Genomic DNA, 16,532 nt, shown 5'->3' with positions numbered 1-16,532 from the left:
ATGGCTGGCTTATGGCTCTTGAACTCCAAGCAGCTCGTAACAAGTTACCCGGGGCTCCCACGGTAGAGGCACGTCGCTGGTGAGCAGCAGGCTCTGCTGGGACAGCAGCTGCGGGGCATTTGAACCCCTCTCTGGAGGAAGACGGGTTGGCATGACCTGGCAAGGTAGAGCTGCTATCAGTATCTCCTCAAACTGGTGTCTCCCCTCAGCTCTGTGGCGGACATGTTAAACATCTTACGGTCTGCACGTCATAGGTTCAGGCAGATGGCTACCCCTGCCTCCCATCAGAGAGATGGAGGTCTCAGTTCCATTCGCAATGGTGGCCCATATCTCCAGCTACACTGGGCTAACCTTCCGCACCCCTCTTGTTGAATAGGGCAATGTCTATTCTTGGCAACTTTTTCTGGTTTCATTCTGAGATTAGCAAATGCGAATCCATTTTCAGCATCAGTCAGCTGGACCAGAACCAGTTTGATCTTGGCTTTTAGTTATGCTCAAACCCATTGACTAACAGTTACATCTTCCAGTTACTATTTGCATTGTAACCTGTAATTTTAATCATAAAACAGAACCTCAGAGCTAGTCCTCCTGTAATAGACCCTGCTTTACTAAAAGATAAACCCATCACCAAAGATCAGTTATTGCATGAACCAGAGTTTCCATCCAAAATATGCAAATATGGAAATGCAAAAGATGGTGAGAAATGGGTCTTCGTGCATACGCTGGTGGAGGGAGGCCACAATACCGTGTCTCATCTGGAGACAACTGGGAATGAACTGATCCTTTTGAGTGCAAGGGGAACTCCAGACCTGCCTCAACAACTACTCCAAAGGCACACTTGCATGATGCAGGATAGATATGTGTAAACAGGTGTGAACACCAAGGGTTTTTTTAAACCTTACATGCACGCAGGAATTAAAAGGATCAAATCAGTAACTGCAAACATTGATTAGTAGTGACCACCTCTTTCAGGCCTTAATCAGGTTAGACGTGAACTGGTTGTCACAGATGAAGTGCTTGAGAACATGCTAATCACCAGTATCCAGGTAGTATAAAATGCCAAACTTAAAAGAAGAAACAGTTTCTCTTCCATTTGATTTGACCAAACCTAAAGGCAAAACTGCCTGCTGAATCTCTTACAAGCAACCAAAACAAGATTCACCATCCCAAAGCACTTTTATGGAAGATTTCTCCTCAGCATTGAGAATGGAAAAACCAAGAGATTCCTTCTCTAAAAACATTGCATGCATTTTTTTTAATGTCTAGGTCACCAATACATCTACATATGAAACCACCACACAATATTTGACCTTGATATTAAAATTCTTCAGAGATCAAAAGCAAATACTAAAATAGGCAAAATATTTATATAGCCCATAACAGTAGACTCCTATATTACTGGCACCTCTCAGTGGAGACAGGCCTAAACCAAAACCTCAGGTCTGCACATCATACCAAGAAAAGAAAACAAATAAACAAAAAGCTGAAGTCCTGTCTCAGATCTTAGAGGGTTACCAGGAATGTTCCTGGTTCTGCTAAAGACTTGAGTGCTTGAGTGTTTGGTATTCTTCATGCTACAGAAAAAAAGAAAAGAAAAAAAGCTCTCTTTAGTCTGACACTAAGCACTAAAGTCAGCTTTCCATGTGAATGAAACGAGAGAACCCTGAGGAACAAAATCTCAGCAACATACTGCTATCTTTGGGTAAACATTTGTTTGCATTATCTTTTTAAAATAATACTGTCAACTTCAGTGATTGACGATTTCACCCCATTTATCACTGACAACTAGAATTATTTTTTCAGCTGTGGATCATGTTAATTGTGGAAGCTAATAGGGAGGAATGTGAGGTAAATGGTCTCAATACCTTTAGTATATGTGATGACTTTACCAGACTTGCAGTACTGTATTTACTGTAACCAAAAGGTCACACTCTATATTTTAAAGGTAAACAGTGAACTTTTCTGCATCAGTCACACTCTTGCAAATCATGTACAAAAATATTTTTAGAAAAGGCAATTAGCATTTTTTTTTTTTAAATTAACCTTAGTTTCAGATACTTGAAGGAAGGCTTTCAACTTTAACTGACACACGTATAAACCAGAAAGGATGACAACAATCTCATTGGCAAAGCCATTTAGTAAAGATGGACTAAGGCTGTTATAATTTACATTATTGACAATACGTGTTCATTTCTTCTCTATAGCAAGGTAAATATTGAGGCAATGATGAGATTGCATTGTTCATTCCACTGTTAAATAAAAAAAGCCATTTCCCAGATACTGCAGTTTGATCAGTGTTAATTTTAAATGGTACAATCTCATTCACATCTTGTATCTCTAGGTCTTACGAAGACACCATACATGGGAAGGTTGTAATAAAATAATTCTGATATAGTTTTGCAAACAGACATTTGTTTTTATAAGCATTAAAAATACTGGAAGAAATGGGGTTTTTGAAGGGTATACAACAATACTATAATTTGAGTGTATAAGCTTCTCTGAGGATATGCTATTGAACATGGTAGCACACAAAGCCTACTATAAGATGAAGCTGAAGCTTTTGTTTCAAAAAATAGCAAGATGTGTATTAGTGGAAGATGGGTATGTGTTTTCAAGTAAATCAGGTGACACAGGACAGAAAATGCTATTTTAGCATGTGCTAACAGAATGCAGTATGGATTAATTTCTATGGAAAAAATTTTTAGAGTGCCAACCTTAACACACAGCAGGAATTGTTGCTTTAAAGGGACTGTGTCAAAGTTGACAGGCCCAAAATGTAACCTACCATAAAATTAAACTTTTTATGAAATGCCCTTTTGATCCTGAAAAATCTATCAACCTTCCAAATCCAAGACTGTCACATTGTTAAAATACCAAATACTTTGCTGTGTGATTGGCCATTAAGCTTGGTTTGGTTTTGCAACATGTATATGCAAGTCATGATTTTGCTCTCTCCTCCACACTATCTTTGGGACTATGCATTTAAACAGTACCAGATCTTTTGTTTGGGATTTCCATGATTTAGCATTTCAGTTAGCAGTAATTTATAATAAAGCTATAATATGAGGCTTCTGTACTCCAATGGTAAATGTCTCCTTAGAAAGAGGGCCGTTCTTCATACAAGGAAGTTGCTAAACCACAAAAGGATTTATTTTTGTCTTGTTTTACTTAGTACATGCAAATACTTTCCAGTGCACACTGAAATGCAATAAAGTATAGTTACATGGCATAGTAATAAAAATGAACAGCAGCATTTCGCTATTTCAAGGTGACAGGTAAAAAAGAAGTGCTGTGATTGCTGGTTTTATTTCTTGTCAGTTTTAGCTCACAATCTAACAGTGAGAATTGAGAAAATTAATTGTGAATGGCTTTCCTTATATTGCACACAAGCATAACAGGTACAATTCATGCCTCTTACTTATTAGCATGTGGGCAGGTTCTCAAATATATGCACAGATTTTTCATGTGTAAGGAAATTTTTCTGTGCTTAGAAATTAACTATACAACAGCTTGTCATTACAAATATGGTCTTTACCCAAACCAGACTATTTTCAGGCAAGGAGTCCCTCTACTCCCATAATAGTAGTATGGCTGGCCATGGATTATGTCATTCCTTCTCTTCACACAATCAACTCTTAATATTCCATAATCATCCCAAACCAGCACAGGACCTTTTGCTGAACACTTTTGTTGGATTAACTGTAAACCTGACAACCAGATGATTAAAGTATCTCTCTTCTGTTCTCCCTACCTTACTGCCACAGAAAACTGGAGCTGCACAGGCTACTGTTAGCACCAATACTCACATTTGAGTATCTGCCTTTTCTAGACAGTTTCAGTGATTAAAAAATTAAGGCATATATAAGACACCATAAATAGAACTGCTGAACATGCTTGATGCACAAACATACACTCCACAAACAAGGCTGCCCTGAATATATTCCACCAAAACCCACCAGAATACCACATAGTACATTTTCCCATGAAATCTGGTGAATGAACAAGCAATATATACAGCATACTTTGGCTTCTCTAAATATAGCTGTGATAAAAGCTAAAATACATTATAAGCAGCTAGCATTAGGCATAAATGCCTCAGAACTAGTTAAATTAGCCCTGATCTTCAGTCCAACCCACACAATGAAGTTAGTCAGTTCACCCATGAGGGCTGAGGATTGAGAAGGGTAATGATCTTTTTCAGTCTCTTCACCTAACAGAATTCAGCAGCTCTACTTGATTTCAGGGGTTCTTTTCAACTGCGGATACTGAAAACGGTATGGTTTTTGTTTTCATGTAGGATATGGGGGACTCTCCCTCATCCTCATGTTAACCTAGGCCCTGGATGGCTAACCCTACAGCTGACACAAACAGATGTTTTTATTTGTTTGAACTATTAGGTCAAAGGGCTAATGAGCTAATGAAAATTCTTTCAAGAGCTATCAAATGAGCCATGATTAGCAGATTTTCAGTTCCTATTTATATGAAACAAAAGAATTAAAAAAATATTCCGAGTTTACAAATCCTTCATTTCCATCCTAGTCTTGGTAAGAGACAGATTTAAAAATAATAAAATGAAAAAAGCATACCTCAGTAGCTGAATCAGCAACTCCAGCCTGGCTCTTCCAGCAGCGCTGTACTTCCATCAGCTGTTACAACTTGCATTGTGAGAGTCTCTTCTACTCAAACTGTGTTTGATCATATAACATTGAGTTGTCTCAGCAAGCTTTTATTTTTCCCACAGTATTTTCCTTTGCTCAACTTCTATAGCTTTTTTTTGGTATATGTCTTTGTCATGTCACTGATTTAAAAATAATTTCTAGTCATAGAAACATGTCCCTCAGTTTAACATTATGGAATAACTGTATGATGATTATTCCAATCTCTGTTCCACCAATAATCCCACAATATGTTTGATATATTTCCAGAGTAACAACATCTTGCTGTGGAAATAAATCAGCCAATTTTTGGAAGTTTTGTTTTATATATATGTGTGTGTGTGTAAATGTGTAACTATGTATAATTTAGCAATGATTACACAGTAATATTTGTTTTCATCTAGGAGTAAATAATTTATCTTGAAGATTCCAAATCAAGGTAATACACGACACTCCCAAACTGGCTACTACTCAAGAAATCCAAATGTAGCAACTCAACTCTACACAGTGTTTATTTTCTTTCTTTTCTTTTTTTTTTTTGATAGTGGAAATCATGTATAAATCACAAACTGTAGAAGTTCCTCATGTCAGCAGTTGTCCACTTGAATGGGTCAGCTTCTGTGTATAGACACTGTATTTTTAGTATAAAGTCAAGATAATATGGCAGTTAACTCATACTTCTGACTACAGTAAAGATACAAAATTTTGTAATATAAATTAATTGCCATTACAAAAAGGCAACTGTATTAACTAATACAGTACAAAAATCTGCAACTTCTATAAATATAATGAAATGCAAGAACTTAAATGAAATAATACATCACAGATTTTTGTATAGAGCGTTTGAAGAGGCAAGCTAAGATACACATTGAGCATTATACAGCAAGAAAGAATATCAAAACCCACTAAGATTTAACTTTTTTTCCATACAAATGCTAGAAGTACAAGTACAGGACACAACATGGAAGTAGTAAGATTACCGGCTCAGAGCAAGTAGACAAAGAGGTCTCATTGACAAGTTGTAAAGCATTAGGCAGCAGACAGAAGCTTGTCAAAACCAGCTGTTGTTGGATACTGATTGATAATGTTTTCATTCTGACGGCTGAGACGCTGCAGACAGCCACAGGTCTGAGAAGAAGCCCAATGTGGGCACATACACATACACACACATACACACACAAAGTAATTTAACAGATGGCTAAAGAACATTAAAGCACAGTATCTTTTTTAAAAAGACAATGTTCACTCCTTAATGAACTTGCATGGAAAGTAGAGCCTAGTGCCCAAGTTTATTTCACCTAAATGACGAACACATGTGAGAAGATTTAAAAAAAAAAAAAAAAAAGAAACAATTGAGATGGTCATCTGAATAAAAAATGCATGGTGCTTACATATTCTACCATAGCCAGAGCATTCAACAATACTTTAGAGAAGGAAGTGTGACGTGAGCTGCTATGAACATTTTTAATTCCTCCATAAAAAGGTGAAGGTGTTCACAGACATTAAAAGGGTACACATCCATTAAGTCCATCCACAACACAAAACCACAGAAGAACTACATTCAAAGAAAAGTTAAGCATTGGTCTTAGCCTAAGCAATTATGAGGTATTGTTTCAAGCTGTGGTGAGGAATGATCACTGTATTAGTAAGAAAAAGCATATTCAAAATCATTCTGGAAAAAAAAAAAAAAATCACTGCTCCTGTGCAGTTGGAAGTTTCCTAAAGATAAAGCATTAAGCATCAAAAGGTCCTAGTCTAAGTGGCCACTGGCATATGCCAAAGCCATGTTCTCATCAGCTACTTGGGTCTTTTGCATGTTAATCATGTAGCACCTTCCCACAGCGCATAGTTGGGAAATCACGACCAATATGTAACTCGGAAACTCTGAAGTTTTTGGACCAGACTCACTGATGGTACAAATAAGTTTTTAAGAATGCAATACGGTTGGGCTTATTTTCATTTGCTGTACCTTTTGGTCCATAACTTTAATATGGGAAAGAAGGGGAAAAACAGTAAATAAAATTTACCTCTCATCTTCTAACTAATGTTCAATGAAAAAGCAGTAAAAGTTCTGAATCCCTCTTTTTGCCTCCCCAAACTGCCTGCCTTCTGTGGGAAATAATCCTCTCACTCCTCCCCACCACTTCTAATTTGTCATTGTCCCTAAACAGGACAGAAATCTGGGGACCATGTGGAAATCTGGGGACTCTGTAGTCTCTAAGCTCATGTCAGCTAAGAGAGAGTTTGGAACTGTAAATTAGATTCAGTTCCTCTTTAAATCCAGGGAAAGGAGCCTCCTCAACCCATAAAAGAGAAACTGATGGGCAGTTGGGTCCCATCTAAACTGTGCAGAGAGAACCAAACCAACATGGGGTTCCTCTCTGTGTTTTGAAATAAACAATTCCAGTTCTTGGGTATTTCCAAGAGTATTAGGAGTGCGGCAATTGACCTGACAGGAAAGAAAAGAAAAACAAAGCAAGAAGAGATGCCCTTCAGGCTTTCTGCCTATTCTATTGCAAAATTAAGCAAGGAGCTTACCAGTTTTCCTCTCCTCTTTCTGATAATACAAGGCAAGTTAAACCAGTGATCATTAGGCCATGCATTTGGACAGATATAATTCTGAGGGAGCAATGCAAGGTATCCATGGAAAATGAAAAGTAAACAAAAAACTATAAAAACCATTTTGTTTAACAAAGAGTATAATTGCAAGTAATAGAGAAATAGCTTTTATATGCCTTTAAAAGCTGATCCTTGCTGTTTCCTTATTCCCAAATAAACTAGTGAGAAACTACAATAACCTTCAAACTTAAAAAATAAATGCTCGGAGTGGAAAGCTAAGTTGCTTAAAGCCTTGAAAAAAGGAGTTACTGTTTCAAAACACAAGCAGAATCGATGAGGAACCACTGACACATCACTACAGTTTGTGTTTGCAGACACTCATGCACAAGGGTAGCTGAATGCACAAGTCACAACATTCAAGGTGTGCACCAGTTCAGTGGCTGATCTGCACATAGCCTGTTGTGACTGACTTAATGGTGAACAACTGACCCGGCATGTTTCTTTAATGGACAAAATCAGTTTATAAGGTTTTAAAAAAATCAGCAAAAGGCAGCCAAAAAACTGCAAACCTACAAAGGAAAAACTTGGAAAGAGGAAATATACACTGTGTTACTGGAACCAAATGGGATTTTTCCAAATGTATTACAAATGTTGTTCCCAATGAATACTTTTTTGTCTTCTAAGTAACATCTAGCCCAGAGGAATTTTGAAAGAACAAGTTATAAACCCTTGAAAAGAGAAGCTTATAGTACAAACACTGGAAGGCCCTTAATTATGGTATAGATGCCTTGGCAATGTTATGATAACAGTAGTACTCTATGACTGAGTGATAAAGGAAGCAATCCTTATTTAAAATCAGTCACACTTCTAACTACAGCTGAATTAACAGACATTTGCTTTGCTTCTCTTACAGAAAACTACTTTCATTGAAAATTATTACTTTATCCAACTTTGAATGTTTTCTAAGAATGTTGTTACTTAGACCACCTGTTTATGTCACCTATTTTTCCCAAATACTGTTATGCGCACACATCTGTTTGCTAATTTACCTTTCAGGAAACTTCCAGAAAAATAACAGTTCTGCCTTTGACAAGGTTATGCTGTGACTTTAGAAGAGGAATCAACTAACTTAACTGTATTTTCACTCAGAAAAACTTCAGGACTAACCTTTGCATTAACATGAAACTGCCTGCCTTTAAGGTATCCTGTTAAGGTTCTTGGTGGCTGTGCTTTCCATATCATGGGGTCAGTAAACAAGCTAACACAAGTTAGTCTCACAAATCCTTAAGACATTAGTTATTTTTTAAAAACCAAGGTAGCAGACAGAATTCCTCCTTTACAGATTATGTTATTTTTGTGCGTGTAAAGTTTCCTATCAAGGATGATCGCAACACAAGAAAGCAACATGCAGTGTGCAGAAATAGTGGTAAACAAAGAGCAACTCCCTATTTCAGTAGTGTAGACAACTTTACTGGAAATAGTTGTGTACCTGATTCACAGAACATTTATTTTAACAAAAGGACATTCTGCACTAACTGTATAAACAACATATCAAAGTACAGTCTTGATACCACACCATAATTAAGCTGTGAGCAGAATGTGCAGGTACAGTGATGCCTGGAGAACCACTCTTCTCTCTTGCGTTTCACATTCTTGAAGGTTCGAAGTCTCTCTCTTCTAGCAGGTTTATTAGAAGGGAGAAGCTGTCTTTTACTGCCTCCATATCATCCAAGGAGCAGGGTTTAAGAATCCAGCGCTTTCCACGTGCAAGTGGCTCAAGTTCAAAATATTTTTTTATCTAGTAAGAAAAAAAAAAGAGACCAATGTATTAATATTATAATGACAACTCTCTGTCTCTCATCTAAAAAAATAAAACAAAACAAAACATCAAAAAAACCCATGTAAAAAGATCTGGATACTCATTTTTAGAATCTTACCCACAGCTGTTCTTATAACACAGGTTATATGATGTGACCTGATAGTGTTTTCTTTAGGGGTGAGTGACCTGCTTGGAAGCCACCATTCTACCCATACGTTTAACAGCATGGGAGGTCTGGGGAAGAATTATATGGACTCAAGGCAAAGAGCAAAGCACACGAAACAAGTGTTCAAAAACTTAGCCAAAACAGTAAAAGTAACTAAGAAATTTTAGGTTACTTTTGTATTTTAATGTTAAAGCTGTATGTTTCATCATACTCCTATTGGTAAACACTTAAGATGCAGAATTTGTCAGCAGGTTACTCTAGCTACACAAATGAACTGTTGAAAATGTACAAATCCGAAACATTCCAGTCAAAGGTGTGCTATAGCAGAGGGTTTCTTAATGACCTCGAGAACACTAGAAAAATAGAAATTCTTCCAAAACCAGATAGTTTTTCTGGAATTAAACATAGGAGACTAGCACACTAAAGTGACTGGGATAGTAATAAGTATTATACATGAGACATGATGGTTTTCTACAATCATCTTAGTTCAAAATCCAGCACGTTCCAGCAGACTTCAGCTGCTTACCTAAAATACCTAATAATGGTGATAAAGAAGGAAACCATTTAATTAAATTAATTCAGTTTTTACTTCTGCAGCAACTGTGCAGCAAGGAGGCATAAGAATATGATGTAATATAGAATTGAAAATTTTAAGGTGATTATAAGCCTTGACAAAATAGCTGAGAAAGATGCAGTTTCTTGGAAAGACCACTCGCCACTGACACTAATTACACCAATTGTCAAGGCAGAAACACAGACCCACAGAAAGACTGAGAAAGAAAAGATTTTCATTTAGTAGTACACTCCAATCACTTTTCAAAATAGCAAGTACAATATCAAAACATAATTTTGATGCCTCTTAGGAGAAGACAGCAGTCTGCAGGTTATTTTGGTCCACAGATTACTGTTTTCATCAAAATTTTAGTCTTTGATAGTATTTGATCCAAAAGTCTACTCCTGTTTAACTTGTCAAAATAGACATTTAGTTTTTACATCCAAAATTATATCTATCAGTACTTGCTATGGTCAACACGCCAACAGAAATATTTAGTGCTGACTTAGTTTGGACATTCTTGTTCCTTGTAATTATTGCCAAATATTCTTAATTTTCCTTTATCACAGACTGTACCATAAATATGCACAACAGGAACAGTTACTCGTATTGTGGTAGGCAGTAGAGGCCCTAGACAGGCAACTGGAGCCCCACTGTGTAAGGCTCCATGTGCAGGGGGAATAAAAAACAGAAAGAAAGAAAGAAAAAAAAAAAACAAACCCGGCTTCCAAAGCCCAAACAACCTGCAACATCTCTATGCAGCTCTTATGGTGTGTATACAACAGTTTTAACCAGTAATATATTCTAATAGAAGAAACAGATTGTAGTTGTATCAACCGACACAAATCAGAATTCAACCATGACAGTGTGGCAGGAAGGTTTTCTTATTTTTCAGAAAGGAATTTCAAGCAGAATGTTTAGTAACAAATATCAGAAAATAATGGTGATTTTGAGATGGGAACTTCTGCTTCCCCAGCTAAGATACAGGTGAAACCTTTTAAAATCTATTTCCAACAAAGCAGAATTGTATCAGTAACTACCCACAAACGCTTGAAAAATAAGCATGGTACTTGACATTCACTTCCCTTCAAACAAATTTCAGAAAACGTACAAGTTGAAACAAATGGGACTTCAACAACCAGTATTTTAATATCGGCACACCTACTTTTTAGCATTGCTCTATCAGTGCCATATTAGTATCTGATGTGTTAGCATGGTCATATGTGATCAGAACCCAAATATTAATCTTTATAAGGGAGGTATTACAATGTCTCCAGCAGCTGAAGTGACACCAAATTGAATTTACCCCCATTAATATATTGAATTAATGGCAACGATCATAGTACTGGAGAAGCAGGATAAGAAAGCTCTCTTGCTTATTTCAGCAACAGCTTCCTTGACTGCTAAATAGGGAAGGAAGTAAAAGCTGCAGAGAAGCATAACAAAGCAAGGTGTCAGTGCAGCTAGCTGATAGAGTAGCCTGCTGGTGTTAAGCTGACAAATATGGCTGAGTAATTTGAGATGTTTCAGACCCACAACCCAGAGGATGTCCACCACACCCCCTCTGCTGGAAGACTATTGCAATCAGCCCCTTGAGCTCACTGAAGGCTGTCCGCAATCTTATTTACATAGCCTCTTGAATTAAGGCTACACCATATGAAGAAATTATTAGGAAAAGGTCATTACATTGTAAGGAGAGTAATTCGGTTTAAAAGCAGTAAATAACTAGAAACACATATGTAAGGAAATGATGGCAGTAAGCAGACTAGCACTGAGTCTTGTGCATTTGTGGGCAAATACGATATTGCTTACCAAGGTAGCCTCTAGCCAAGAAAAACAATGACTTTAAGCTATATTTCAGTGACTGCAGATGCCAAGATAGAATTTCTATTTTAGCAGTAAAACAGCATCAATGGATTTAGTGAAAAAAGTTTTGCAGATAAATTATTTATTTGGATACCCGATGTTGATGAAAATTTATTTTTTCCTATTTCTAAGTGTGTTAGCAAAATGTAACAAAATCAGCAATGTGTTGTCATCATTTTCCACACCTAAGGAACAGTTCACAGTATCTGCATTCATAGGCCCTAGATGGATGCTGAAATTAAAGTGATAGTTAAGCAGTGGCTTTTGAAATGGGAAGTTTTGATAATGGCATGAAAGCACAACTGCTTATATTCACATAAGTAACAGCTATTTTGTTCATACCTACAGAGAAAAAAAGATTTGCTAGATGACTTGTCTCTAATCCAAACACAGAAAAATAACACTAATTGGCTTACAAATAATAAATAACTAAACCAGAAGCAGCACAGAACTGATTTTCCACAACCCAAGGGACACTCTGTGCTATGTTACTGTATTTCCTCATTTAAACTTCACACCACAATGGAGTTTGCTAAAGCCTAAAGCTTTGCAAGTGGGCTCTACAACTTTGAAACTTCCAGAAAGAAGTTTGCAGACAGAAGTATTTTCCCATTTACTATAACTTCTCCCCCATTTAACTCAGAAGATGTCATTCAGTTCCAAAAACAAGTAAGTTTTTTTAAACTTAAGAAGGAACTGCTTTTTTACATGCCAGAGATGAAACAACTACATGAAAATAGACTGACACAATCAGATGCCCAACACTGTTTATACAGTTTTTTCCACTAGAATGCTCTCAGCTCTCCATCCACTTTCATTTCTCTAGTTGCTTTTCTGGCCCGATGACCATCATTCACACTCGTTCCCTACCAGATCGGAAGCTGAAAGTCTCTGAATACTCACTCACTTAGGTAGTTCTTGCATAATCAGATAATCAGCAGTAACTGCTTTACAGCTCTCTTCAATCGCAGTAGCACAAAAGAGGTGAGTTCCTAAGAGAAGCTCTTTTGTCTCTTGCATAAATGGCAAAAAGCTTTCTGTCTGTTCATGGATGCTGGAGCAAACTATAAAGACTCAAACGTGCTTCAGATCTCTGACACATTAGATGTGCATTTACATACTGGCTTTGGATTTTTAAGTGTTTACTTTGCGATTGCTACATTTTTAAGACACAACCTTAGAAGAAAATACAATCAATTAAATCCACATAATTTTAAGATTTCTTTACTGTTTTACAGCATCTCACTGTATGTCTTGGCTCCACATGGGGGCCTTGTCTTATAGAGAAGCTGACATTGTATTTATGCCACATTCTGAAGTCAATAAAATCTAACAATACACGTCTGCAATTATTCCCACTCTTCCCACACTCCACCTTCTAAGTCCTATTCTACTGGCACAATACACTAAGCATATGGTTATCAAATGTTGCTTAACCTACATGCTAGAAAAGTCAAGAGACAATAAAAGGATTGGTGCCCAGAACCTCACCTGGTGTAAATTAGCATAGCAGTGTGGAACTGATGTTACTAAATTGATACACATAGAGTAACCAGGCCCTGCTGAAAGCTTTTGTATGTTCTATTACTGAACCTCATCTAGCCAGTTCACAACACACATGAACATAAGACGTAGAGGAAAACTTAAGATACTGTAATATATGAATACAGAGTCATTTCTATCTATTACTCAACATGAAGGAAAGCTGATTGAAAGTATTATTTTTAATTCAAATTCAAAATTTTAATACCAAATTTCACCAACACAAAAAGGCTTCCAACCCACTCTGATTAATCTGTTGTAAACAAACACAAAATTCAGGTAGTCACTTCCAATACCAGACTGTATTTGGAGAATTTAATGGATAAAATATTTTTTCATCCATTGCTGTTTTACTGAACAATTTCATTGGGAAAAAAAAAAAAAAGTAACAACACATGTACATTATATCTAATCAAATGCTGCACAGTCACATCAGTGTCCCCAGTAGTCTAAATTTCAAAGACTTTTACAGGATTAATCAAGTATTACTGCAAAAGGGTGACTGGTGGAGGTATGAATTAAACTAAAACTACCTAATTTGCTGAATCCATGTATTAACCACACGAAATCGTTTATTCATCTATTCAACATCTGCATGAACAAGAAATGCAGTAATAATGGGAGACTGGAGTTCCCCATATTTACATGGTGAAAGTTTCATTTGAGCTGTGATGCTGAGACTACCTTTTCAGACATCATAAAAATCTGCCTTTTGGAACAATTGTTTAGAAGATGCAGGAGAGAAAGGCAATTTTGATTGCCAAGTCCATGAACAACAGACAAGCTGCCTATAACAGTGACTAAAGCATGTGCAAATTCAGTATCTTTGGCAAAGAGAAAAAGCCAAAAGTCCGTCACATAGCATTACGTTTTAAAAAGGGAAACTACATAAAATGAGTAACTTAAAAGAAAATCAACTCTGCAGCTAAAAAGGTAAAATGCTTGCAGGTGGCATAGAAAAAAATACCATAATTAGAGGCTCAGAGTATATTTATACTGCTACAGAAGACTTTAAAAGACACAAAAAAAGCTTTCAACAGTTGCAATAAGGAAAAGGATGGTATTAGAGGTAAGAGAAATTGTATCTAAAAAAGGAAAACAGAAAACAAAAGAAAGGAAACTCTGGCAAATTAAATAGAAACCACAAATGTTGACCTACTAACCATAGAGTGGAACCCGTTGCTTATATCACCACTGCTGCTAAAAAGTATAATGAAGTCCACTCTAGTATACGTCAGCATGCTGGACTGCAAACTGCACAGCCTCTTGTGCTGTTACGCACGCTTTTCTGCTGGTCCTGTTCCGAGTATAGTGATTTGTAAGAGTGGGTGGAATGGATCGGTAGCCACTTCATCTTAAAACAACCTTCTCAATCCACTGTTGTACAGGAGTTAACACTTTCATGCTTTTCCCTAAAAATCTGCTAGAAGCCTCTTTATCTGACACCCCACTTGGCTAAAAAGGACCTCTTGTCTGACCAGAACAGCTGCTCTAACATGCAAAACTGTCAGCAGAAGTTTCGTAACGTTTATTCTTCCTACAGAGACACTTCATATCCTCCTGAAAAGATACTTCACGTGTGCCTGCGTATATGCTTCTTCTTAACAGTGATCTCATCCATGTCTAGAGGGATCCTTGTAATGCACCTATGTCTCATAAGCACTCCTCCTAAAACACCTATTCCTCGTATTTATTGACTCCATATGGAACATCCCTTACACAGCAGGGAAGGGAATGAAAGTGTCTCAGCTGATGTGAAGGGGTGGTGATATGCTGTGGTCTGGAGCAACCTATGCGCAGGGCTATTCCCAGGAATGCCAGTTGAGGTTAAACAACACTATCAGCCATAGAAATGCTCTTAAATTCTAGTTCTTTGAAGCTAAGTATTTCATTGACAGCTGACTTCTATGTGCTGCTGAATCCAAAGTCTCTACATGCAATGTTAAAAACTTGCAATGACTCAATTAAGTACATATTATGATAATCAGAATTATGTAACTGAGCTGCTTTTTTCTGGTTTTTAAATTATGACCTGCTGAAGTAAAACCAAAACAAAACCCAAGACGATGGTCTTCAGCATTTCTGTGTGATAGCAAGGTAAGCTATTTCTCTACACAAGATTTCAAAACAATCAGAGGCCTTTTTGTACAACTCCTCACAGGTAGTGGTGAATGATTTATGAATTAGTATTTCTAGCTTGTACAGCTTTCCAATCTTTTTCTTTTATTTTCTTTTTTTTTTTTTTCAAATTTTGCTTTTCACAAAAGATTACCTGAAACACATCCAACTGAACTTTCTACTTAGCTTTGCAATAGACCTGGCCAATATTTTTGGCCAGTAAGTCTTTATAAAGAGGAGTACAGTCACTTATATACATATTCCACAAAATAATTTACATGGTGCTTCGTACAACAGATGCACTTTTCCATCCTTGTTATCTCCAGTGGCCACAAGACGCTACACTTTTCAGATTGCAAGTGATTGCTGAAAGAAATGTATTTTAAAGAAGATACCTAACTGTTTTGAATGAAGAAACAGGATGCCTGGCAAATCAGCACAGACACGCTGTTCCAAACAGAGAGCACACAGTACTGGCAAATGCAAGTGTGAGACAAGAAAAAGGGGAGTGAGCTAGAGAGCTGGAAGATGAATACAGAGGGGAGCTTACTGTAAAATATAAAATATTGCATCATCTATCAGGATGAAGAGAGTGGGAATTTTTTAAAATGGATTAAGTATTTTTTTATACAGATACATACGGTCATGTTCTAATGGGTCTGGGACAAATAAGACGGATGAGAGTGAGGACAGAAAACTGCTGAGGGTGCAGAAGTACTACTGAGATTTGCATATATGTGGATGGAAGCAAAGATAGACTTTTAGGAGTTACTAGCATCTATCAGCTCTTTTCATGCAAGACTTTACCACACAACAACATACCACAGCATATTTCTTTGGTTACATTCTGTTAATTTGTTCAAAAGAAATAATAACAATCAGGTAGCTGCCAAAAACATACACCTATCCTTTGCCTTCCATGTCTCATTCTCCCAGCACATTCTGTTTATATAAGCATGCGCTTTTCCTACAACTGGAAGACATAGAGATAACATGAGAACAGCAGCAGCATATCTTTATAGAGAAAACCAGACTTCCAGATGAAGATTCATGCAACCAGTGCTGGGCTGGTCAAACAAGACAAGGGCTCACAATATCCAACCCCTGAGTGAGCAAAACAGCATCCCTTCTTGAGCGACAAGTAAAACGAGAACAGAGAAGGAGGCATTGTACAAAAATGCGTGCAATGAAAGCACAGTAAAGTATTTTCTTTTAGCATCTACAGCTTTAGTTCTTTAATTTATTCCAAAGAAT

At 37.0% G+C, this 16,532-nt stretch overlaps 1 protein-coding gene across 2 annotated transcripts in view; it reads right to left on the bottom strand.

The window, feature by feature from the left end:
- Window positions 1-3,128: 3,128 nt before the first annotated feature.
- ARL15 (ADP ribosylation factor like GTPase 15) overlaps window positions 3,129-16,532 on the bottom strand; it is a 230,536-nt gene continuing 217,132 nt past the window's right edge. For both annotated transcript variants that reach the window (XM_052777363.1, XM_052777364.1), the window contains one exon: window positions 3,129-9,012. In XM_052777363.1, the coding sequence (XP_052633323.1) occupies window positions 8,860-9,012 (153 nt within the window). In that variant the 3' untranslated portion in view covers window positions 3,129-8,859. The remainder of the gene's footprint in view (window positions 9,013-16,532) is intronic.

Source organism: Harpia harpyja, chromosome Z (assembly GCF_026419915.1).
Source record: "Harpia harpyja isolate bHarHar1 chromosome Z, bHarHar1 primary haplotype, whole genome shotgun sequence".
Taxonomy (NCBI): domain Eukaryota; kingdom Metazoa; phylum Chordata; class Aves; order Accipitriformes; family Accipitridae; genus Harpia; species Harpia harpyja.
The sequence above is the reverse complement of the archived record's forward strand: the minus strand, read 5'-3'. Positions and strand labels throughout refer to the sequence as shown.